Raw genomic sequence first — 24,742 nt, forward strand, 5'->3', positions numbered from 1 at the left:
TTATTCGGCATAATAGTAGCAACATATAATGAAATGACTTCTTGTTAAGTCGTGTGTGTGTGTGCGCACGTGCAAGCCTGGGTGTGGGCGTGTGTGTGGTCTGTAGGTCCTAAATTAGGTAATTGGAAGGAAAAAGAACTTTGGGGCTCAGTGGAATGTCGCAGCTGTCTGGAAAGGAAATAGCGGACAGATACAATTGAACTTATTAACGGCACTACCTTTCTCCTGTTCACCGAAAAGAGCATATCACGGCTGCTATGACACACACCCCCTCCCTCTCTCACCCCTCTCTCTGCCCCCTCCTGCTCCCCTCCCTCTCTTTCTTTTTTTCTCTCTTGCTCACTCTCTTGCATGCTCTCTCACTTTTTTTCTTGTGCATTTCCTCACTGACACACAGTCTCCCCCTCGTACTGACGCTGACGGTCTCTCGCCCTCGCACTGACGCTGACGGTCTCTCGCCCTCGCACTGACGCTGACGATCTCTCCCTTTCGTACTGACGCTGACGGTCTCTCCCTTTCGTACTGACGCTGACGGTCTCTCCCTTTCGTACTGACGCTGACGGTCTCTCCCTTTCGTACTGACGCTGACGGTCTCTCCCTTTCGTACTGACGCTGACGGTCTCTCGCCCTCGCACTGACGCTGACGGTCTCTCGCCCTCGCACTGACGCTGACGGTCTCTCGCCCTCGCACTGACGCTGACGGTCTCTCGCCCTCGCACTGACGCTGACGGTCTCTCGCCCTCGCACTGACGCTGACGGTCTCTCGCCCTCGCACTGACGCTGACGGTCTCTCGCCCTCGCACTGACGCTGACGATCTCTCCCTTTCGTACTGACGCTGACGGTCTCTCCCTTTCGTACTGACGCTGACGGTCTCTCCCTTTCGTACTGACGCTGACGGTCTCTCCCTTTCGTACTGACGCTGACGGTCTCTCCCTTTCGTACTGACGCTGACGGTCTCTCGCCCTCGCACTGACGCTGACGGTCTCTCGCCCTCGCACTGACGCTGACGGTCTCTCGCCCTCGCACTGACGCTGACGGTCTCTCGCCCTCGCACTGACGCTGACGGTCTCTCGCCCTCGCACTGACGCTGACGGTCTCTCGCCCTCGCACTGACGCTGACGGTCTCTCGCCCTCGCACTGACGCTGACGGTCTCTCGCCCTCGCACTGACGCTGACGGTCTCTCGCCCTCGCACTGACGCTGACGATCTCTCCCTTTCGTACTGACGCTGACGGTCTCTCGCCCTCGCACCGACGCTGACGGTCTCTCGCCCTCGCACCGACGCTGACGGTCTCTCGCCCTCGCACCGACGCTGACGGTCTCTCGCCCTCGCACCGACGCTGACGGTCTCTCGCCCTCGCACCGACGCTGACGGTCTCTCGCCCTCGCACCGACGCTGACGGTCTCTCGCCCTCGCACCGACGCTGACGGTCTCTCGCCCTCGCACCGACGCTGACGGTCTCTCGCCCTCGCACCGACGCTGACGGTCTCTCGCCCTCGTACTGAGGCTGACGGTCTCTCTCGCGCTGACGGTCTCTCTCGCACCGACGCTGACGGTCTCTCTCTCTCTCTCTCTCTCGCACCGACGGTCTCTCTCTCTCTCTCGCACCGACGGTCTCTCTCCCCCTCGCACTGACACTGACGGTCTCTCCCTCACACCCAGTCTCTCCCTCGTGTCTCACTCTCTCTTGTCTGCCTCTGCTCTCTCACATTTGTTTATTTCAAAGTGTAATATTTCTCGACGCGTCTCCCTCTTATCCCCTCCACAACACATTAATAGTATGAAATCCCACTCCGTCTGTTTTATTTATTCCTTCGTTCATACATTATGAAGGCATGCTTAGTGTGCGTCCCCCGGCTTCCGTGGACCTGTGTTGATGGGAATTGTCTTGTGGTGGAGGCAGGCGAGGTGAGAGTGCTTGATCTTAACTAGCCCTGCTGAAAGGGCTTCTGTGTTTCTGGATAGTGGTTGGCAGATGTATTCATGTGCTCTAACTGACCTTGTCGGTGTGTTTTGTAAGTATCCTTTCCTTTCCAGCACTCCTTTCTTCACTGCCCTGTCTTTTTGCTTTTTCTTTCTTTCTATCATTTTTGTTATTCTTTCAATGTTTTTTTTTCCCTATTATTTCTCTTTCAATTCTTTTTTTTTTGCTTTTGTTCCTTCTTCCTTTCATTCTTTGTTTCTCCCTCTCCTCTCCTGGCGGTGTCATTTAAATGTGTGACTGAGGGTTTCCTCTGTGGGAAGCGAGATCAGTAGCAACTGGGCAAAAATTAATTGTGGCCTCACTTTGTTTCTCAGTCTTCTATGAGCTCGAGTTCCTGATAATTGTGAAGCTCTGTGGTAATGATAAATCCCCTCTGACGTCCACTGGGGGTGGATAATTGATGTTGCAAATGTGTTAACCTGGCAAAGTCAAACCAAAGGACATTATAGGGGTGTCAGAAATGCCTGTTTTTTCCCCACCATCTCTCCCCTCACCCCAGCACCTCTTTCCCCAGATGTGTTTGTCTTTGGTTTGAACTGAAAGAGCCCTAATGATCCGTTTGGGAGCAGGTCCTTTGTTGCTGCTGATGTGCCTCCGTTTTAACTCTGTGGCATTTATGCTGAAGCCGGCATTTGAAGTGCACCAGCAAATTAGGGGAGGACCCGGGGGGGGAGCCTTTGGGAACCCCTAACTGGCTTTGTGCACTGGATTATCGGACACACTCGGTTCAGTCTGATGTGGTGAAATTTTTAGTTTATTAAAAAAAGAAGTTTGAACTGCCATGATGAAAAGTTTACAGTATTAGCTATTAAAGTGCAGTAATCATCCTGAGTTGTTTTGAGTTTCAAAAAAAATATGGCGTTGAGTTTTGTTTCTAGATTAAGTGTTTTGAAAACCAAAGTCCATCCTCTTTTTGAATTCTCTGGGTATGTATATCGGGACATAATCATTTGCTCCTTCGCGTCTTCATATCCAGCAAATGCAACATCAGATGACCAACACCACGCAACAGATTCCAACAGATGTTAATAAACTTCGTCAGTCTCTCGCGTCATTCTGGACTACTTTCGGCTCACCCTTATTTACTGCGTTGCTTAAGCCCGTGGAGGCTTGTGGGCATTTGTCTACGCGCAACTCTCTTAATGTCCTGCCACTGCAGTCCATTTGAGTTCAGGTGTCTGGGCCATTGCCACATCTTGACTCGTCTCTTTTTGAGCCATTCTGTTTATTTTTCCTGCTGTGCTTGGGATCATTGTCTTGTCAGGCAGTTCTCGGCCAGGCTTTAGCTGTCGGAGAGATGGCCTCACATTGGACTCTAAAATACTTTGGTATACAGCGGAGTTTGACTCGGTGACTGCAAGGTACCAAGGTGCTGTAGTTGCAGAACGAGCCCAAATCACCTCTCCACCGCTGTGCTTGACAGTCAGTTTGAGGTGTTTGTGCTGATGTGCTGAGTCTGGCTTTCGCCAAAAGTGGTGCTGGGATGTGATGTAGCTCTTGGGTTTTTCACAGTTTCTCCGAGACCTCGGGGTGAATTTGTCGGGACATGCACTTCTGGGAAGACTGGTAACTGTCTTGATTGCTTTCCACTTGTGAATAACGTTTCTCACTGCGGAATGGTGGACTTCAGATTGTTTTGAAATGGCCTCATAACTAGGCCTGTATGATACGAAGAAAATGTGTGACGTGAGCTAACTACGATTTATACTAGGATTATATGATTTACGATAAATTAACAAATATTTAATTGTGCATGGAGTCCCTATTAGGGCTGAAACGGTTCCTTGAGAAATTCTAAAAACTCAAGTCATCTATGCAAATTCTGCGATGTGTATTACTGTCACCATAGAAGGGAGGGAGGATGGTATAAAGAAGACAAAAGTGACTTTTAAATGTACATTTGTTTATTTTTGTTAATGTCCTGTATCTTCATAACAGTAGGGTCCAGTGGGCTGTAGAGAAGACAACGGTGTTATCGCGCATATTCATATCACAATGGCGACGCGGGAAACCGCAACGCATCCGTCGGGTATACCGGCTAACTCTGCCTAGATTGACGGGCCGCCACTCTGGCGCTGTCAGGTGCTGGTGTCTCCCGGCCGTTGTGTTAACACACGGCTGAGCTCTCCACAGCCGCCACATCTCATCTCACCCGCCGATGATCACTTCATCAAGGGCACCTGGCTGCCGCCTGGGCCCTCTGCTCCTACGGGGGCAGGAAGGGTTGCACCTCATTTAACACACACTGAGCGTGCGTTTTGGCCGTCTTCTTTATGAAGCACAACAATACAGTGCCCACACGCACCATGTGGTGGTGTTTTCACCTAGTTTAAGATCGGCTTAAGAAGTTCCAGGTGGGGTTTTACATTTTTTTATTTTTACTTTTAACGTTCTGATTTTCAGTAGAATTCAAAGATGGCGTACTTTCTTTATCATATGACTATACGTATGTTTGCATTGTATATATGTCTTGCACTGAGCAAGGTCGTTTTACAGGAACCGAGGAACTGGATTGAAGTTAACAGAACTCTGCTGTCATCCTCTCTCTTTCTCTCTCTCTCTCTCTCTCTCTCTCTCTTTCTCTCTCTCTCTTTCTCTCTCTCTCTTTCTCTCTCTCTCTTTTTCTCTCTCTCTCTCTCTCTCTTTCTCTCTCTCTTCTCTCTCTCTCTCTCTCTCTCTCTCTCTCTCTCTCTCTCTCTCTGTATGTGTGTGTGTGTGTCACAGTCCAAGGAGAAGACTGGATTAGTGGCATGTAGAAGATCTTTCTAGTAATGGTGGCATTATGCTATTATGGGATCTTTATGTGAGAGAAGGGGTGTGCCATGGAGAAAGGTACCGAGAGAAAATTGCTGTGAAATTTGATCCCGTGTGATAGACTGGCAGTGTTGTGCATTTGCATTTTAATTAAAAATCGTATAATTACAGCCAGTGAGTTAAGTGGATCACTCCTTGTGCTCCGCCCCTCACGCCCCACCCCCCGCCCCCTCTTCTGTTCTCCTCCTCCTCCTTCATTATAGCTCAAACCTGCTGGCCCTACTTGTTGCAAATCCTGCCGTTTATGGACACGGTGTTGGGACGGGCCGCGAGCACGCACCGGTCCTGGTGCCCGACTACTGTCAACTCTCTCTACACCTCCTGCACTGTATGTGTGCTGTGGCGTTTGTGTCCTTTTGACATATCGCACAGTCTATCGGGAGATGCAGTGAGAGCGTGCAAATCACAGACTGAGCCCTTGTTGAAAGCCTGTGTGTGTGAGTGCGTTTGTGTACATGGTTGTTACATGCACAACGGTGTGTGTGTGTGTGTGTGTGTGTGTGTGTGTGTGTGTGTGTGTGTGTGTGTGTGTGTGTGTGTGTGTGTGTGTGTGTGTGTGTGTGTGTGTGCGCGCGCGCGCGCGCACATTTATGTACACCAGCGAATGCATTTGTCCAAGTTTGTGTGTACATGTGTATTTGTGTGCATTTCTGTATATGTGCCTGTTTGTGCACAAGTGTGTGTGTGTGTGTTGTCTTCTGGTGGGACACGTGAAGCCCATGCTGCTGGTGTGAATCTTGCGGGCTGTAATTCATTTCTAATGAGGACAGTGTGACGCACATGTGCGAGCGTGTGCTGTGTGTGTGTGTGTGTGTGTGTAGGGGTGTTTACACTGTTCGGTTACCCCTCCTCCTATAGTGTAAATCTGTGAGTGTGAGCTGTCTAATTGATCACAGTGGAGCAGCATGCTAGGACAAACTGTTGACAAACACACCAAAGCTCCAGCACTGTGTCCTAATGAGAGGACTCGTGTGTGTGTGTGTGTGTGTGTGTGTGTGTGTGTGTGGGGAGAGGCTGAAGAAGAGGGCTTTCAGGAAACACCATGGCTGAGTGACAGAATCAGGACAAAACGCTGCGTTTGGACACGTTAACAGCTTTTGTGGGACCGAGTGTGTTTGAGCAGGGTGATGGTGGTGGCGGTGGTGCACTTGGGTCCCAATCTCAATCTTCTTCATACGGTGAAAATATCGCTAATCTCACCTGCTCTAAGCATTGAGCTACAAAAGAAATAGCCATTTTTGTGATGTCGATACACACACAAGCCAGACTGAGTTAGATCAAGTGAAAGATGCATTGTAGATCTTCCACAATGCTATCTTCTAGAAGACAACGGTGCGCACTGCTCTAACATCCATTCATTACATTTGTGAAGTGTGGATGCCTGAATTCTCCAGTTGCTAATATGACAGACCGGGAGTTTTCAGAAACGGGAGTTAACGCTGAATATCACCGATATTGAGCGTAAAATTGTCATTTCCTTCTTTGTGTGAAGCAGGCGTTGGAGCTGTAACTAGCGTAAACCCGCGAGCGGCGAGACCTTCGTCTGTTAGCGCTGCGTTAAATCAACGTGCGCCTTGGTCAATGCTGAGGGAGACGCTTGATTATTTCCAGAGACATCAGGATGACTTTCTCTCTGAGCCTCTGGTGTAGTCTCCGCTCTCGTCTTCGTACGCTTCCTCGCTATCGTGGGCCGTGCACGGTGTTAAGTTCCGCCACCGTAACCCAAGCAGCATATCTGCTAATATTGCATATTATCAGTGGAAAAGATTCAATATGTTCAGCTGTTCTCCACACGCCTTTAGTGTGACGGCTCCGTGTGTGGGTGTGTGGATCTAGGCGCTGAGCGGTTCAGCATCTATATTCTCTTGAGATCTCTCGGCTGCGTCTCGGTACTGGCTGGAAAACCCTTAACGAGCAGTTTAATCAAACTGTAGTTGATGATTAACCAGATTTATTAATCTCTCAGAGACTGCTGGTGAAAGTGTGTGTGTGTGTGTGTGTGTGTGTGTGTGTGTGTGTGTGTGTGTGTGTGTGTGTGTGTGTGTGTGTGTGTGTGTGTGTGTGTGTGTGGGTAGGTAAGAGGGGACTTGAAGCAAAGGGAAGGGTTTGAAATTTCGGCCATGTTTATCTCCTTTGTCACCGTGGGAGACAGCCTGGCTGAAGTCACTGTGCAGAAGTGTTGTGGGTTCAGTCTCTAATGATCCTGACATTTCCACAGTAGCCTGCATGGATCTGATTTGTTACTCTTGTATTATAAGATCATCCAATTTCATCAGCCCCAGGTAAAATCTGCTGTTATTTGGTCAACGTAAGCCTCTCTTGCACCGTGGGGCTAAACCGTCAGACCCTGTCCGGCCGTTTTCGACTGCCGACACGGGTTACAGACACGGGTTACAGACACGGGTTACAGACACTGGTCCCACAACTTGTGCTGAATATCAAGACTATGAAATATTTGTGGCAGGTACAGGACCTCATAATTATAACACTAGACAACAATTGCTGCAGGTTTCTGTCTAGATGGACACTGTGTGAGATCACAGCCAGATTGGTACACAGTCTGTAAATCCCCATATACAAATCCATCCCAAGCAACCGGGCGTCGGCAGTCGTGAGCACGGCGAGCCACCCGTGGTGTGAAAGCTGTGCTGAACGGGGCCTGGTTTGTGGTTGGTTCTGCGTGGAGGTACGGGCCGGGTCGTCTCCCGCCCTCCTCACATGTGCAGTGGGACGGAGACCGTGGTCCCGGCTCACCTTCATGGCACCTCGTCTTTTCTTTCACATCCTTTCAGCCCCTCTTCCACCAGCACCTGGCCACCAACAGCGCGACACAGGGCCCTACCTGTGCTTCACGACCAGATGGTGACGGGTCTTATATGAAGATGAACCTGCTCACTGCTGCTTGGCTTTGTTTCTTCAGTCAGTTTGTTTTTTTTTCTTCTTTCACCCCAGATTATTATTTTTTGGGTGATTCCTTCCTAGCAGTTTTTTGCTACTTTGTGTCGTGTCCAAAATTTTTATTTATTTATTTATTATTTATTTTTTTTACAAGTCTGTTACTTAGTTTAGTTGCTGGAAGGAGTGAGGCAGACCGCAGATCAAGCACACCCTTTCATCGTGCCCTTTGACCCCGCTCTCCTGATCCACGCTCCTCCCTTTCCCAGCCTCAGTGGCTGAGGGAGGCTCGGAGGCCCGAGGTGTCGCAGGGCCATTGTTTGTTTATTTATTTATTTGTTCTTTTGCTTGTTTATTAAAAAAAAAACCAACCAGGATAAGACATGTTTCCTGTCCTCCACAGGAAGTAGCACAACCCGGTGGGGTAGTCTGGTGGGAGGTATTGCCTTTGATTTATTCTCTCTTTCATGTCACAACTGAGAGACGTCCAGGCCAGAGCCGCGTGTGTGGGTGACTCCTCCTCCCATCAATTAATAAATTATTTTGGCAGGCTAACGGCTGGCGTAATGAGATCCTGAAGGGCTCAATCTCATCGCCTGGCAGTTGACTCCTCCCCCGGCTCTCCAGACACGGCTGTGCTAACACCCAGACTAGAACAGACGGGGTGGGACACACACACACACACACACACACACACACACACACACACACACAGCCTTTCTTTCCTCACCCACCTTTATACTTTGACTTGCATTGAAATGACCTTTATAAACAGGAATCTGATTGGTGGGAGGGCCAACTAGACCCTGGTCTACCCTTTATTGTGGTAGGCTCGGGCCTGGTTCAGTAGTAAGTAATATGTAGTAAGTACAGATTATATGTGAGAGGTGTGGTCAGGTGCAGGAGGGTGTGGTCAGGTGCAGGAGGGTGTGGTCAGGTGCGGGAGGGTGTGGTCAGGTGCGGGAGGGTGTGGTCAGGTGCGGGAGGGTGTGGTCAGGTGCGGGAGGGCGTGGTCAGGTGCGGGAGGGCGTGGTCAGGTGCGGGAGGGCGTGGTCAGGTGCGGGAGGGCGTGGGCAGGTGCGGGAGGGCGTGGGCAGGTGCGGGAGGTCGTGGGCAGGTGCGGGAGGGCGTGGTCAGGTGCAGGTAAGGTGCAGGAGGGCGTGGTCAGGTGCAGGAGGTGAGCGTGTCTCCCCCTTTGGCTCTTGTCATGTGCTACATGTAGAAATTCCCCTAATGATTGGAGGTCCTGTGAGTGTGTTTGTCAATATTTATCTTCACCTTGTCTTGTGGATTATCACCCATTAATCACTCCCCTTCCGTGTGTGTGTGTGTGTGTGTGTGTGTGTGTGTGTGTGTGTGTGTGTGTATGTGTGTGTGCGAGAATGAGTGAGATGAATGAAGTGTCTGAATATGTCAGATGAAAAAGGCTTTTCGATTAGCAGACTTTGCTTTCTCAGTGTAGACATTCTTTTGGCTTGGGCTGTAATCTGTTGTTGCAAACACAGACAGAGGGAGTGAGAGAGAGAGAGAGAGAGTGTGTGTGTGTGTGTGTGTGTGTGTGTGTGTGTGTGTGTGTGTGTGTGTGTGTGTGTGTGTGTGTGTGTGTGTGTACGCGCCACAGATCCACTGTCATCAGGGCCTATTTACAGAGTTGAAAGACTGTTCGCTGCTTTGTGAAGATTATTTTGTTGCCACAAAGTGAGTTCTTGTTGATTAGTTGACAGTTGGAAAAGACATGATACAAATACCATTGAAAATTAAGTTGAGAAACTCTATGGCAGGAGACGCACGACTGCAGACGTACACACGCGCAGATTTGCGCGCACACAAACTAATTGCCAGGAAGTCTAAGGTAATTTGAATTGCAAATGTGCACCAACTTATTCCCCAACTTGACTGATTAATATTTTATTGTTTTACTAAGTGAAATGCCACCAGTGTTTTGCAGAAGATACAAACAGGACATAGAAGTGAGCGAGTGAAATTTTGAGAGGGGCCCAGAAAGTAGAGTTGATCAGGATCAAACGTGGGAAATGAAAAGTAGTCGGTGAGCTTTTAATTGTGTGCCGAGGACGTTGAAGATGTGTGAAGGTTGAGTCCCTCTGTCAACCTGCCTGCTGCCTCCTCTCGGTCATGCTCCCCACGCTGACCTCTCCTCACGCTCCCTACGCAGACCTCTCCCTCACACTCACCACGCTCCCCTCCCCTCACACTCCTCACACTCCACACGCCGACCCCCCTCACACTCCCCACGCTCACCTCTACCTCACACTCCCCATGCTCACCTCTACCTCACACTCCCCACGCTCACCTCTACCTCACACTCCCCACGCTCACCTCTGCCTCACACTCCCAACTAGGGGTGGGCGATATGGGGAAAATAATTTTAGCCCGATTTTTTTGCATAAAATCACGATTTCGATTTTTTATCACGATATTCCATCCAAAAAAATGGGGGGCTACATCGCTTTCTTTCTAAGCAGATTTTAATGAGTGACACTGATAAAGTGCACTATTGCACTAAATATACAATATTTCCCACCACGTTAAACTTAAATGTTAAATATTTATACATATAGTCGAAATGATTCGAAATAATTCGCTTTTTTATCACTTTATTTAATGGTTGTTTATTTTCAAAACGCCCAATCTTAACGTCTTCACGTTCTCATGTTTCATTCTGGAATTACAAGAGGCTCGTATTTGTTAACATAATACAAAAGAACTGTTCAGTCAGACAGCTATTTGTTGTGAAACGAACTAGTTACAATTTCAAGCATTTTCAAATATTTAGCGTAATTTCAGCACTTTTCAAACCTGAAACACAAAGCAACATTAAAATTTGTCAGGTAAATGTTCATTCCCCTGTTTTTGAGGGGTGTTTCTTTATACTACCACATATCGTTTCGGAGTGACGCGGCAAGTTTAAGTAGGCCTACCTGTATAAACGCTTCCACCGTTCGCGGGGGTTCGCTGGAGGTGTGGCGGAGTTGCGCGCTACAGTCACTCGCAAAAGTATAAACCACCGAGGCCGCAGCTTGTGAGGCAGCTGCCCCCGCTGCCCGCATTATTTCACTTTCGGCATATTCCTTGGGATGCCTACTTCTCAAGTGATTGAATAAATTTGTTGTACTGGCATCGGACGTTTTCACATGTTCTTTGCACACTTTACATATCACTGAAGTTTGGTCTTGGTCAGAGGATGAAAATCCAAACCAATTCCATATTACAGAGGTAAATTTCTCTTCGTTACCAGCTCCTCGGTTTGGCTTTCAGCCGTGGTTGTCCACTTTTAGTTTTTACAAACACAACATGGAGGCGTGGAAGACGCACAGTTCGCTGTGATTGGTCAGTCCTACGCCCTATGTCGGCCGCCTCTGTGGGAACCAGCATTAAAAAAAGTCATTGCTCTGATTGGCAAAGGCGATCTATATGATTTTTCTAATTTGGTAGATCGCCTGCGATTCTCCACTGGTCATCGCCATTCACGATTTTATATCGTCATATCGCACACCCCTACTCCCCACGCTGACCTCTCCCTCACACTCCCCACGCTGACCTCCCCTCACACTCCCCACGCTGACCTCTACCTCACACTCCCCACGCTGACCTCTACCTCACACTCCCCACGCTCACCTCTACCTCACACTCCCCACGCTCACCTCTACCTCACACTCCCCACGCTCACCTCTACCTCACACTCCCCACGCTCACCTCTACCTCACACTCCCCACGCTCACCTCTACCTCACACTCCCCACGCTCACCTCTACCTCACACTCCCCACGCTCACCTCTACCTCACACTCCCCACGCTCACCTCTACCTCACACTCCCCACGCTCACCTCTCCCTCACACTCTCCACGCTCACCTCACACTCTCCACGCTCACCTCACACTCTCCACGCTCACCTCACACTCTCCACGCTCACCTCACACTCTCCACGCTCACCTCACACTCCCCACGCTCACCTCACACTCCCCACGCTGACCTCTCCCTCACACTCCCCACGTTCACCTCACACTCCCCACGCTCACCTCACACTCCCCACGCTCACCTCACACTCCCCACGCTCACCTCACACTCTCCACGCTCACCTCACACTCTCCACGCTCCCCTCACACTCTCCACGCTCACCCCACGCTCCCCTCACGCTCACCTCACGCTCCCCACACTCACCTCTCCCTCACACTCCCCACGCTCACCTCTACCTCACACTCCCAACTAGGGGTGGGCGATATGGGGAAAATAATTTTTGCACGATTTTTTTGCATAAAATCACGATTTCGATTTTTTATCACGATATTCCATCCAAAAAAAATGGGGGGCTACATCGCTTTCTTTCTAAGCAGATTTTAATGAGTGACACTGATAAAGTGCACTATTGCACTAAATATACAATATTTCCCACCACGTTAAACTTAAGTTAAATATTTATACATATAGTCGAAATGATTCGAAATAATTCGCTTTTTTATCACTTTATTTAATGGTTGTTTATTTTCAAAACGCCCAATCTTAACGTCTTCACGTTCTCATGTTTCATTCTGGAATTACAAGAGGCTCGTATTTGTTAACATAATACAAAAGAACTGTTCAGTCAGACAGCTATTTGTTGAGAAATGAACTAGTTACAATTTCAAGCATTTTCAAATATTTAGCGTAATTTCAGCACTTTTCAAACCTGAAACACAAAGCAACATTAAAATTTGTCAGGTAAATGTTCATTCCCCTGGCATTCCCCACGCTCCCCACGCTCACCTTCCCCTCACGCTCCCCACGCTCACCTCCCCTTCACGCTCCCCACGCTCACCTCCCCCTCACGCTCCCCACGCTCAGCTCACGCTCCCCACGCTCCCCACGCTCACCTCACGCTCTCCACGCTCACCTCCCCTCACACTCCCCACGCTCACCTCCCCTCACACTCCCCACGCTGACCTCACACTCCCCACGCTCACCTCCCCTCACACTCCCCACGCTGACCTCACACTCCCCACGCTCACCTCCCCTCACGCTCCCCACGCTCACCTCACACTCCCCACGCTCACCTCCCCTCACGCTCCCCACGCTCACCTCACACTCCCCACGCTCACCTCCCCTCACACTCCCCACGCTCACCTCCCCTCACACTCCCCACGCTCCCCTCACACTCCCCACGCTCACCTCCCCTCACGCTCCCCACGCTCACCTCACACTCCCCACGCTGACCTCCCCTCACACTCCCCACGCTGACCTCCCCTCACACTCCCCACGCTCACCTCCCCTCACACTCCCCACGCTCACCTCCCCTCACACTCCCCACGCTCACCTCCCCTCACACTCCCCACGCTCACCTCCCCTCACACTCCCCACGCTCACCTCCCCTCACACTCCCCACTCTCACCTCCCCCTCACGCTCCCCACTCTCACCTCCCCTCACACTCCCCACTCTCACCTCCCCTCACACTCCCCACTCTCACCTCCCCTCACACTCCCCACGCTCACCTCCCCTCACACTCCCCACGCTCACCTCCCCTCACACTCCCCACGCTCACCTCCCCTCACACTCCCCACGCTCACCTCCCCTCACACTCCCCACGCTCACCTCCCCTCACACTCCCCACGCTCACCTCCCCTCACACTCCCCACTCTCACCTCCCCCTCACGCTCCCCACTCTCACCTCCCCTCACACTCCCCACTCTCACCTCCCCTCACACTCCCCACTCTCACCTCCCCTCACACTCCCCACGCTCACCTCCCCTCACACTCCCCACTCTCACCTCCCCTCACACTCCCCACGCTCACCTCCCCTCACACTCCCCACGCTCACCTCCCCTCACACTCCCCACGCTCACCTCCCCTCACACTCCCCACGCTCACCTCCCCTCACACTCCCCACTCTCACCTCCCCCTCACGCTCCCCACTCTCACCTCCCCTCACGCTCCCCACGCTGACCTCCCCTCACGCTCCCCACTCTCACCTCCCCTCACACTCCCCACTCTCACCTCCCCTCACACTCCCCACTCTCACCTCCCCTCACACTCCCCACTCTCACCTCCCCTCACACTCCCCACGCTCACCTCCCCTCACACTCCCCACGCTCACCTCCCCTCACACTCCCCACGCTCACCTCCCCTCACACTCCCCACTCTCACCTCCCCTCACGCTCCCCACTCACCTCCCCCTCACGCTCCCCACTCTCACCTCCCCTCACGCTCCCCACTCACCTCCCCCTCACGCTCCCCACGCTCACCTCCCCTCACGCTCCCCACTCACCTCCCCCTCACTCCTCACACTCCACACGCCGACCCCCCTCACACTCCCCACTCTCACCTCCCCTCACACTCCCCACTCTCACCTCCCCCTCACACTCCCCACTCTCACCTCCCCTCACACTCCCCACGCTCACCTCCCCCTCACGCTCCCCACGCTCACCTCCCCCCACTCCTCTTCCTTCTCTCCTTTATCCTCCACTGGTAGCATCTTCCTCCTACTTGACTCTTCACTTTTCCGAACCTCTTTCTCTGGTTAATCGGAGTGTTCGCCCGTTAATGGCGTGTCCCCGTGTCCCCTCCCTGCCGTCCCCCGCCCCTCCTGCCTCCCACCCTCTTGTCCCGTCCTCTCTGGAAGAGACTGCCTGGCCGTGATCTCTCCTTTCAATCAGACGCTAATTAAGGAATAAGGGGACAGTCTGTCCCTCGCTCCCCTGACCACGGGGGAGGTGCTGGGCTAGGGGAGCGGGATGGAGGCGGAGATGTGGAGGTGATGAGGTTGCTTCAGGCTTCTGCCAGAGGGGGAGACGGAGGAGGAGGAGAAATTTATTACTACGCTGAAAAGTTTGGGCCGGTGCCGGTCCATGACAGGGCTGGTAATTAGCTCACGTATTTGGTGTTTTAAAGTAGTGAGAACTTCAGAGTTCCTTTGGGACTCGGACTTGCTAGAAGAAAAACCACCAGAATGAAACGCAGATTGCCACTGGATCGTCAGAGACGTTTGTCATGTCTTCATCATTTTGTTGCATGTTAACAGTGTATCTGTTAATGATATACATGTTAACAGTGTATCTGTTAATGATGTGTGTATGTTAACAGTGTATCTGTTAATGATGTGTGTATGTTAACAGTGTATCTGTTAATGATGTGTGTATGTTAACAGTGTATCTGTTAATGATGTGTGTATGTTAACAGTGTATCTGTTAATGATGCGTGTATGTTAACAGTGTATCTGTTAATGATGTGTGTATGTTAACAGTGTATCTGTTAATGATGCGTGTATGTTAACAGTGTATCTGTTAATGATGCGTATGTTAACATCTCTCTGTATGGCTCAAGTGTTCCTTGTGTGTGTGTGTGTGTGTGTGTGTGTGTGTGTGCATGTATCATAGTGTGTGTGTGCGCGTGTGCAAATGCACACTCCTACAGATTCATTTAAGATGGGTTCTGTGTGTTACACTGCTAAGCATAGCTCGTTGTAGCTATGGCAGCTCATAATTGGTCTTGCTGAAGGAAATTGCCATGTTCAGAATACTGTCACTAATCCCAGCACTCTGAGTGCTGTGTGAGCTGTGTAATAGTTCGGGAAGGAAGCCACTGTGACCAAGATCCCTTTAAAATATCTGCCGTTACAATTTCAGGCCTGAGGATATAGGTGCATGTACGACTTCAAGCTTTTCCTCAGGTTCTTTACAATACATTACACATCTGTGGTACTAAGACAAATTGCTAATGTGACTTTTGTTCCCCTTTCTCTCTCTCTCTCTCTCTCTCTCTCTCTCTCAGGTCTTGCTGTTGCTATCAGGCTTGTCTGAGCGCTCTTCGTCTCTCTCTGTTCTCGGGGCGTCTCCCTACTCCAGTGTGTGTGTGTGTGTGTGTGTGTGTGTGTGTGTGTGTGTGTGTGTGTGGATCCTGGCGGCGGCTGTGGTGTTCTGGTATGGAGTGTGTGTGAGGACCCCCTCCGAGTGAGTGTGTGGGTGCGTCGTCTGCCGGCAGGTGTAGTGCCCCCTCATCTTGCACGCTCAAAGCTGGCGATGTCCAGGGTCCCGAGTCCGCCCCCTCCTGCTGAGATGACCAGCGGCCCTGTGGCCGAAAGCTGGTGTTACACACAGGTGAGTGTGTGTGTGTGTCTGTTATGCATTTATATGCAGGCTTTTTGTGTGTTCTACTGCGTGTATGTTACAAAGTAAGTGTGTTCTTGCCAGGGTTATTTCATCAAAGAAGGATGATCAAAGAGATTTTTCCATGACCAAAAGTGTGTGTGTGTGTGTGTGTGTGTGTGTGTGTGTGTGCGCGCGCGTGCGCAATCACACACACTCACTGGTGCATGTAGAGACAGTGGCACATTACACATGAGCTTCATGTAAGCGTAGAGGCCAGAACTTATCAACATTTCCCACTATTGTCCTTTCCCTCCCTCCTGTCTCTCTCTCTCTCTCTCTCTCTCTCCCTCCCTCCCTGCCTCCCTCCTGTCTCTCTCTCTCTCTCTCTCTCTCTCCCTCCCTCCCTGCCTCCCTCCTGTCTCTCTCTCTCTCTCTCCCTCCCTCCCTGCCTGTCTCTCTCTCTCCCTCCCTCCCTCCCTCCTGTCTCTCCCTCCCTCCTGTCTCTCTCTCCCTCCCTCTCTCCTGTCTCTCCCTCCCTCCCTCCCTCCTGTCTCTCCCTCCCTCCCTCCTGTCTCTCTCCATCCCTCCTGTCTCTCTCTCCATCCCTCCTGTCTCTCCCTCCCTCCCTCCTGTCTCTGTCTCTCCCTCCCTCCCTCCTGTCTCTCTCTCTCCCTCCCTCCCTCCTGTCTCTCCCTCCCTCCCTCCTGTCTCTGTCTCTCCCTCCCTCCCTCCTGTCTCTCTCTCTCCCTCCCTCCCTCCTGTCTCTCTCCCTCCCTCCCTCCCTCCTGTCTCTCTCTCCCTCCCTCCCTCCCTCCTGTCTCTCTCCCTCCCTCCCTCCCTCCTGTCTCTCTCTCTCCCTCCCTCTCTCCTGTCTCTCTCTCCATCCCTCCTGTCTCTCTCTCCATCCCTCCTGTCTCTCTCTCCATCCCTCCTGTCTCTCTCACTCCCTCTTGTCTCCCTCCCTCCCTCCTCTCTCTCTCTCCCTCCCTCCTTCCTGTCTCTCTCTCCCTCCCTCCTGTCTCTCTCTCCCTCCCTCTCTCCCTCCCTCCTCTCTCTCTCTCCCTCCCTCCTTCCTGTCTCTCTCTCCCTCCCTCCTGTCTCTCTCTCCCTCCCTCTCTCCCTCCCTCCTGTCTCTCTCTCCCTCTCTCCATCCTGTCTCTCTCTCCCTCTCTCCATCCTGTCTCTCTCCCTCCCTCTTACTCCAGGGTGTATCCAGATGAAAGGCAGTTTTGATGTAGCCCGATTTTTGAAGTCTCAGCTACCATTTACCTATATATCAAAAGAAAATGAAAGAAAGAACGAAAGTAGATGCATAAATGGCTGTGCGTGTTTTTTTTGTTGTTTTGTTTGTGCATGTGTGTGAGACAGATCAAAGTCGTCAAGTTCTCCTACATGTGGACCATCAATAACTTCAGCTTCTGTCGTGAGGAGATGGGTGAGGTCATCAAGAGCTCTACCTTCTCCTCAGGAGCCAACGACAAGCTCAAATGGTGAGGCAGAGTGCTGAAGATAATGAAATGTACAATTTGCATAATTACACTTTAGCGAGGTGGAGTTCTGCCCGACCCGACCTGCACTGGACTAGAATCAAATCAAGCTGATGCTGGAGCATCGGGGAATCGTTGTTGATTGCTCTCTGTCTCCTCCTCTTTGCTCCTCTGTCGTCCTGGCCGTGCAGGTGTTTGCGGGTGAACCCTAAAGGCCTGGATGAGGAGAGTAAAGATTACCTGTCTCTCTACCTGCTCCTGGTCAGCTGTCCCAAGAGTGAAGTGCGTGCCAAGTTCAAGTTCTCCATCCTCAACGCCAAGGGAGAAGAGACCAAAGCCATGGGTGAGTGTGCACACCCGCGTGGCCACGCCCACAATGAAAAAAGGGAGTCCCTGCTAAGCCCGAGGGCTTGTGTTCTTCGATCTAAAATACCTTTCAACATTATTTTTTCAGCCCGGGTCTTTGATCCCTCTGGTAGAGTAATGGTAGGTCAGCTGTAATGTAAATTCTGATTTCTGTGCTGTTGCTGCTGTGCTGATGGAGGACACGGTCCACATCACTAATTCATTCAGTAGTTAATGACGATAATCCACTAATAAACTTGAGAAATCTCACAGGCGACTTGTAGAACTTGGAGATGTTTGTGTGTGAACACGGAAGGGAACATTTAACACATGAATGCCAAAGCACCAGCGTTTTGAGGCGCTTTCCCCCCCCGCAATATTTGATGTACGTAAGAGAAGAGATGTATGAACGCAGAGCTGTAATTTGAGTTGAGTCTCTGTAGCTGGAGGTCTCGGGGCCGTCTCGTTTTGATGAGCTGCGAGGAGAGGGTGTTTTTAATTGGCTCACACCGAGCCCAGACTGAGCCGGCTTACAGTCTCAGACCCATCGCCGCACGCCACTTTTCTGAGTCCTGCAACTGGTGTCCTGTGTGGCAGAAGATAGTTCCCCTGTGCAGGACTCTGCCGTTTCTGCAGGATTGTGTGTGTGTGTGTGTGTGTGTGTGTGTGTGTGTGTGTGTGTGTGTGTGTGTGTGTGTGTGTGTGTGTGTGTGTGTGTGTGTGTGTGTGTGTGTGTGTGTGTGTGTGTGTGTGTGTGTGTGTGTGTCGCCCGTTGAAGGGAGATCCACGAGGGAGTAAGATCTCTCCTCTGAAGACTGTTGGCTAGACGCTCCGCTTTCTCACGCTTCCTTCACTCTCCCGCTCATTGTACCTGTACACACACACACACACCCACACACACAAACTCAACCTCATCTAATTTTTCACTGCCTCTTCTCCACATTTCCTGCTAGGATTACACCATTGTTCTCTCTCTCTTTCCGTACACCAGTAACGCCAGTTTGATGTGTTCATTTTAGAGCACAGTAGTATTAAGCCAGTGAGGGGTGGTATTCATGGCAAAGAAAGTATCCTTCAAAATGACAAAGTGAACAAAACCTTGGCAAAATAATCCATCACATTTTCTCCCACAACCATACAAACACGCACGCCCAAACAAATCGATACTGTTCCATTATCATGCAAAACCTTGCTGCCCTCATAGATTCAGTGACTAAATACAATGAGGAGTTTTTTTGTGAATTGAAGAACTCTGTGCTTGGAGTGGTTTACCAGCTCAGTGTGATGCTATAGGGCACTTTTGCACCAAGATGGACCTCCTTTCTGACTGTATCCGGATCTGGATTAGGCGAATGCTGTGAACCTCAAACTCTGTTAAGTCCATATATTGCCAGCAGTTGGCCGTCTCCGTACAGAAGCCACTGCTGTTAAAGTAAACTTCATCAACTACATACTGTGCTGGCCAAATGTGGGAGGTGAAGAGGGCCAGCCCAGACGTTGAGGACTATAGGTTGACGTGCCAATTTTGGTGAGTCAGTGCTCTGCGATAGCCTTCCAGTTATAGCATCGTTTTACACACACACACACACACACACACACACACACACACATGTGTTCTTGGCACCCTGTAGGACCAGTTCTTTAGGACTGGTTGTCCAATCCAGATAGCTAGCAATTAAAACTTTGACAAATGAGATGCGAGATGTTAGCTAGAGACTTCTTGATTCAGCCCATGCTTGGTAAAATTCACATTTTCCAAACGAATAACTTCTTGTGATTTACCTGATGATTACACCACGGACTAAGCACTTGAATCCAGCTCTCAGTTCACAGTAATTTTAGATTGTGGCGATCTTGTATTGAAATGATTTTTAAATGGTTTTAAAATGGCAAACCACCAGCGTAGTTTATGCTCCTAGTGTCGGCACCGTCTCGAGCTGAAGGAGGTTGGCGTGAGCCGGGGTGGAGTGTCTCCACAGCGCTCCACCTCCGTGTTCAGCTCCATCCGTGCCTACACGCTCCTGCTCCCCGTAACTCCGTCACAGAACATCCGTCAGGTACATCGGCTCCCCCAGCCTCACGTCCAACTGGGAACGCTTTGGGCTCGGCGCCGGTGTTGCTAGAGTTTAGAAACCTTTGCAAAGCGTCCAGCAGAGACCAGAACTGATGTATGTAAAGTGTTAATTAGGATATATGTGTAAGTATTGTAGAGGGAGGAGCAGAATGATTGATGTGTCCAGCTACTTCGCCATCTGAAGTACCTCTGGTGGTTGTGATGGTGGTGGTGATGGTGGTGGTGATGGTTGTGGTTGTGATGGTGGTTGTGGTTGTGATGGTGGTTGTGGTTGTGATGGTGGTGGTGGTTGTGATGGTGGTGGTGGTTGTGATGGTGGTTGTGATGGTGGTTGTGATGGTGGTGGTGGTGGTGGTTGTGATGGTGGTGGTGGTGGTTGTGATTGTGGTGGTGGTGGTTGTGGTGGTGGTGGTGGTTGTGATGGTGGTGGTTGTGATGGTGGTGGTGGTGGTGGTGGTGGTGGTGGTGGTTGTGATGGTGGTGGTGGTGGTGGTTGTGGTGGTGGTGGTTGTGGTGGTGGTGTAACAGTCTGGAAGATTGTATCTGCAGCCGAAACGTGACCTTGTTCGCATGATCAGGAAATGACTTTTGTATTAAATTAACACACTGTAATAAGTTGTAATATATAGAGCGATAGAGTGAAAAGCTTTTGAAGCTTCAAGGGTTTCATCATCCAAGATACTGAAGATCCAGATAAAATCTAAACACATTCATTTTTATAATGGATTTGACTGACTAAATATTGCATAAGTAAAGCAGTTAAACTGTGGGGGAGCTGTTAATATGTCTGCTCCGACAGCCCAACAGGCGTGGGTCTTGACTTCGCTAAACTTCTCCTGATCACTCTGAGCCACAGAGGCAACGTGTGTCCCTGAGTTATTAGAGAAGAGCGGGAGAAGCCAGCGCCTGCCCAAACTGTCTTCAAAGTTTGAGGAAGCGGAGGTGTGAGCCTCAGTCACGCACTCGTCTTCCCAAAGCATGCTGGGTAGGAGGGTGGGGGGGCTGCAGAGCCAGAGATGAGAGGTTGAATAACTTCCTTTAGTTTTTCCCACATTGTGTATTCTACCCCTTCATGGGCGGAGCCCAGACCCGCGTTGATCCGCCCCCTCACCAGTCTCTCCGTGCGTTCCCCGGCGTCCCCGCTCTCCCCGGCGCCCCCCAGGGAGGCGGGGCCACCTGCGTGGCCCCTGCACACAAGACGAAGCCCCTGACAGCCGTGCCGTGAGACGGGAGCGGTTTTTAAAGGAGGTCTGCGAGCGCGAGGCGGGAGAGAGAGATGCAGAGAACGAGAGGGGGAAAAAATGGCAGCAGAAATTGCTCTGTCGGTTCTGGATCATTTAGAATCCAATTTAATCCTGGCCTCCTCTTGAAGGGGTGGGGGTGTGAGGAGAGGAGGCTGAGAGAGAGAGAGAGAGAGAGAGAGCGAGGGGTGAAGGGGAGAGGAATGAAAACAAAGTAAAGTGCTTTAATTAAGAGGGCCGGGTGTCAGCACAGGCACGGTGGGTTCCGGCTGCTGTTTATAGAGCCTGTCTGAGAGGGACGTGGGTGGCTGTATGTGTTTAAGCCAAGTGTGTGTGACATTAGCACATGGGTGGAGGCATGAAGACCTCCACACAGAGATGTTCGTGGAGGCATGAAGACGTCCACACAGAGAGCCTCGTTTTTTTTTTGGTCTGTAATAGCTGGGTTCTTCCTTTACTCATGATGAATGCACAGAGCGAACATCCAGTTGTTAAAAGCTCAGCACCACCATGAGGTGGGTGTAGCGGGAGGCTTGTGGGCCTCCGCCCGTGCGTTCCTCCGCCGTGCGTGCGTGCGGCCACGGCGTGGGTCTCCGAGCCGAGGGAGCAGAGGCTGCAGGTGTCGGGGATCTTGACGGAAGCGGTGGAAACCTAACTATAGGATGAACGTTTATTCAAAACAAACAAAACCAGAAAAGGGTTTTCTGCACATCTAATTACTTCAAATAAGTTTTTTCTTTCTTTTTTTTTTTTCCTGTGAAATGTTTGCTTGCAAATATATTCAGCAAAATGAGCTCCTCTAGATTTTGCACAGGGAGAAGAGCTGTGCGCAGGTTTCGCTACAGAATAGCTTTTGTGTGCATTGCGATGATTATTTTAACGCAGGAACCAATTTGTCGTATTTTTTCCCCCTCCAGTCATTATTTCCCCGTTAGCTTGACGGCTGTTATTCTGTCCGCCTGGCTTCTACTTCCTGAGAGACAGGAGGTGTGATTAAGGGTCCTTTACCAGCCCTGGACTTGAAGGCAGTCTGCACATAATCAGCCATCTACAAATTATACACGTAATGCACTTCCAGGAAGTAATGAATAGAAGACCAGTGACGAATCGCAATGTAAAATAGTCCCAGATAAGTTCTACGATTACACGTGTTCTTTAACAGGTCTTGCTCTAAGATAGAAATAATGGTACAACTTTGTCGCTGCATTAGCGCTATATTTGATTCTCTAAAAGCAATTTTGCTACCATGTTCTCTGGTTCCCATTTGAAAACCCGTGGGAAGTCATTTTTATGCCGCATCATCCTTCAGTAGCGCGCGGCTCACACATGCCCACAGAACCACGGTTTTAAACACGCAGCGAGACCTGCAGATGCGTTTTGGAGGCGAGACGTCAGCTGTCCCGTTAGCCGCGGGATGGATTGATGTGGCCGGTGCGGCGGGTCTGTCCCGTGCCTCCCTGGTCTGCCAGTCCCATCGATCCCGTCGGGTGCTCAAACGAATGGAGCGGCTGCCGTTACGGCCTTGGTGCGCGGGGCCCGCTGCCTGCTTGATGTGATGGAGCCGTAAAGGGATGGAGTCCGTGCTTTAGTGTGAAGACGTAAACACACCTTTTCAGGCCAGTCTTTGAGATGTCCTCACACCTTTAAAAACCTCCTTCATCAACCCCCAAGTACAGCACACAATCTCCACCAGAAAAAACCAGGAGCTTGTTTCCATCTTCACGTCAATATGGATAACGCGTGTAAAAAGGGACGCCCTGTGCAATATTAATGACCACAAACAAACTCCCTCCCCAAAAAACATCCATATTTACCCATAAACTGGGTCCCGGTTTGCAAAAATCCATGACAGGAAGTTTGAAGTTTACATGCGATCATTCTGTGAGATTATTGGCTGGTTGCAAAATAGAAATCCGATTATTGCCCCACTCGCGTAAACCCGGAGTTTGCTCATTATCTGAATACCCAAGTGCATGTAAACGTGTTTTGGTCGGATTACTGACGAAATCTGATTTTCTGCACTTATTGGATTTTTAAGTGCAGGTAAACTCACTCTGTGTTAATAAATTAAGAATGACTTTTACATTTTTTATGAGATTTGAGACATATTTATTTTTGTGTAATTATTGTTATTGCCGCAGGTTATATGAGAGCCCAGGACACAGAACTAGGTGCTGGTCAATCATGAGGGTGCACGGCTTATCTACACCCAACACGAAAGCCAAATCTGCTGATCTGACGACTAAAGACATTCTAATGAGATTTGCAGTTAATCAGCAAATTATTTAAGAGCCCACCGGGGTGTGTGTGTGTGTGTCTGCGTACACTGGGGGATGCTCTGCCTGTTTGGCATCTTTTGGACTCAAGCTCTGGTACTCCACGGTTCTGGCAGGTTCACTCTCTCTGGCAGCGTGGCCTTCACTCTCACTCTCTGGCAGCGTGGCCTTCACTCTCACTCTCTGGCAGCGTGGCCTTCACTCTCACTCTCTGGCAGCGTGGCCTTCACTCTCACTCTCTGGCAGCGTGGCCTTCACTCTCACTCTCTGGCAGCGTGGCCTTCACTCTCACTCTCTGGCAGCGTGGCCTTCACTCTCACTCTCTGGCAGCGTGGCCTTCACTCTCACTCTCTGGCAGCGTGGCCTTCACTCTCACTCTCTGGCAGCGTGGCCTTCACTCTCACTCTCTGGCAGCGTGGCCTTCACTCTCACTCTCTGGCAGCGTGGCCTTCTCTCACTCTCTGGCAGCGTGGCCTTCACTCTCACTCTCTGGCTGCGTGGCCTTCACTCTCACTCTCTGGCTGCGTGGCCTTCACTCTTACTCTCTGGCTGCGTGGCCTTCACTCTTACTCTCTGGCTGCGTGGCCTTCACTCTCACTCTCTGGCAGCGTGGCCTTCACTCTTACTCTCTGGCTGCGTGGCCTTCACTCTCACTCTCTGGCTGCGTGGCCTTCACTCTCACTCTCTGGCTGCGTGGCCTTCACTCTTACTCTCTGGCAGCGTGGCCTTCACTCCAGACCGACGCTGTGTGGAACCCTTTAACACGGTTTCCAGCCATTTGTGCAGCCATTCAGGTGGATTGTGATTAGTGAAGTCTTATCCTGGGTCTCCTCGAGTAAAGGGATGTTGTTCTCAGAGCCGGTCCTGGACTGATAACTGAACACACTTGGTTAGACAGAGCGTACTAGAAAGACATCTCGTTCAAGGTTCCCTGAATGTGTGTGAAAATGCCCAGTTTGATTTTGAAAGTGCTTCGAATTGAATTAAAAAGTGTCTTTGAACTTTATTAAATAAATTGAAATGTGAAAGAACTCCAAATCCTTAATTTGTCTTTCTCTTTCTCCCACCTTTAACGAGGCCTCTCAAGTGGGTGAGCTTGTTACTTGTGGGTGCGCAGGGGTCATTGTCGCGGGGTCGTCGTCATGGTGCTGTGTTCCTGGCCTCAGCTGCTGCTTGTAGGCGTTCTGCTCGTGTGCGAGGGTGTGTAGCCGTGGCCTCCGCGGGCCGCTCGGGCGCGACGTGAGATCTCAGCCCACTGAGTGAGAGTTGCTGCCATGTGTTTACTGTATTACATTGTATTGACGTCTGTGGAGGGGATGTCAATATCCACATGCGTTTGTGCTGACACTTGGCTATAACAGCTGCTCCTGTGATAAGATTGCATTGTGTTCCTTGTGTTTTACAATGTGTAGTGATATCCTTACTCTGTGTGTGTGTGTGTGTGTGTGTGTGTGTGTGTGTGTGTGTGTGTGTGTGTGTGTGTGTGTGTGTGAGTACGCGCCCCCCCCAAAAGACTGAGCCCCCACTGCATTTGTCTCTTGAACAGATTG

General features: G+C 50.7%; 1 protein-coding gene across 1 annotated transcript in view; it reads left to right on the forward strand.

Moving 5' to 3' along the window:
* The window catches only part of spop (speckle type BTB/POZ protein), a 77,717-nt gene that overhangs the window by 33,262 nt on the left and 19,713 nt on the right, over positions 1 to 24,742 (forward strand). Inside the window, exons 3-5 of the mRNA XM_076997009.1 lie at positions 15,453 to 15,778; positions 17,138 to 17,259; positions 17,448 to 17,599. Of these exons, the coding sequence (XP_076853124.1) occupies positions 15,701 to 15,778; positions 17,138 to 17,259; positions 17,448 to 17,599 (352 nt within the window). The 5' untranslated portion in view covers positions 15,453 to 15,700. The remainder of the gene's footprint in view (positions 1 to 15,452; positions 15,779 to 17,137; positions 17,260 to 17,447; positions 17,600 to 24,742) is intronic.

The sequence above is a fragment of the Brachyhypopomus gauderio genome, chromosome 2, assembly GCF_052324685.1.
Source record: "Brachyhypopomus gauderio isolate BG-103 chromosome 2, BGAUD_0.2, whole genome shotgun sequence".
Lineage (NCBI taxonomy): Eukaryota > Metazoa > Chordata > Actinopteri > Gymnotiformes > Hypopomidae > Brachyhypopomus > Brachyhypopomus gauderio.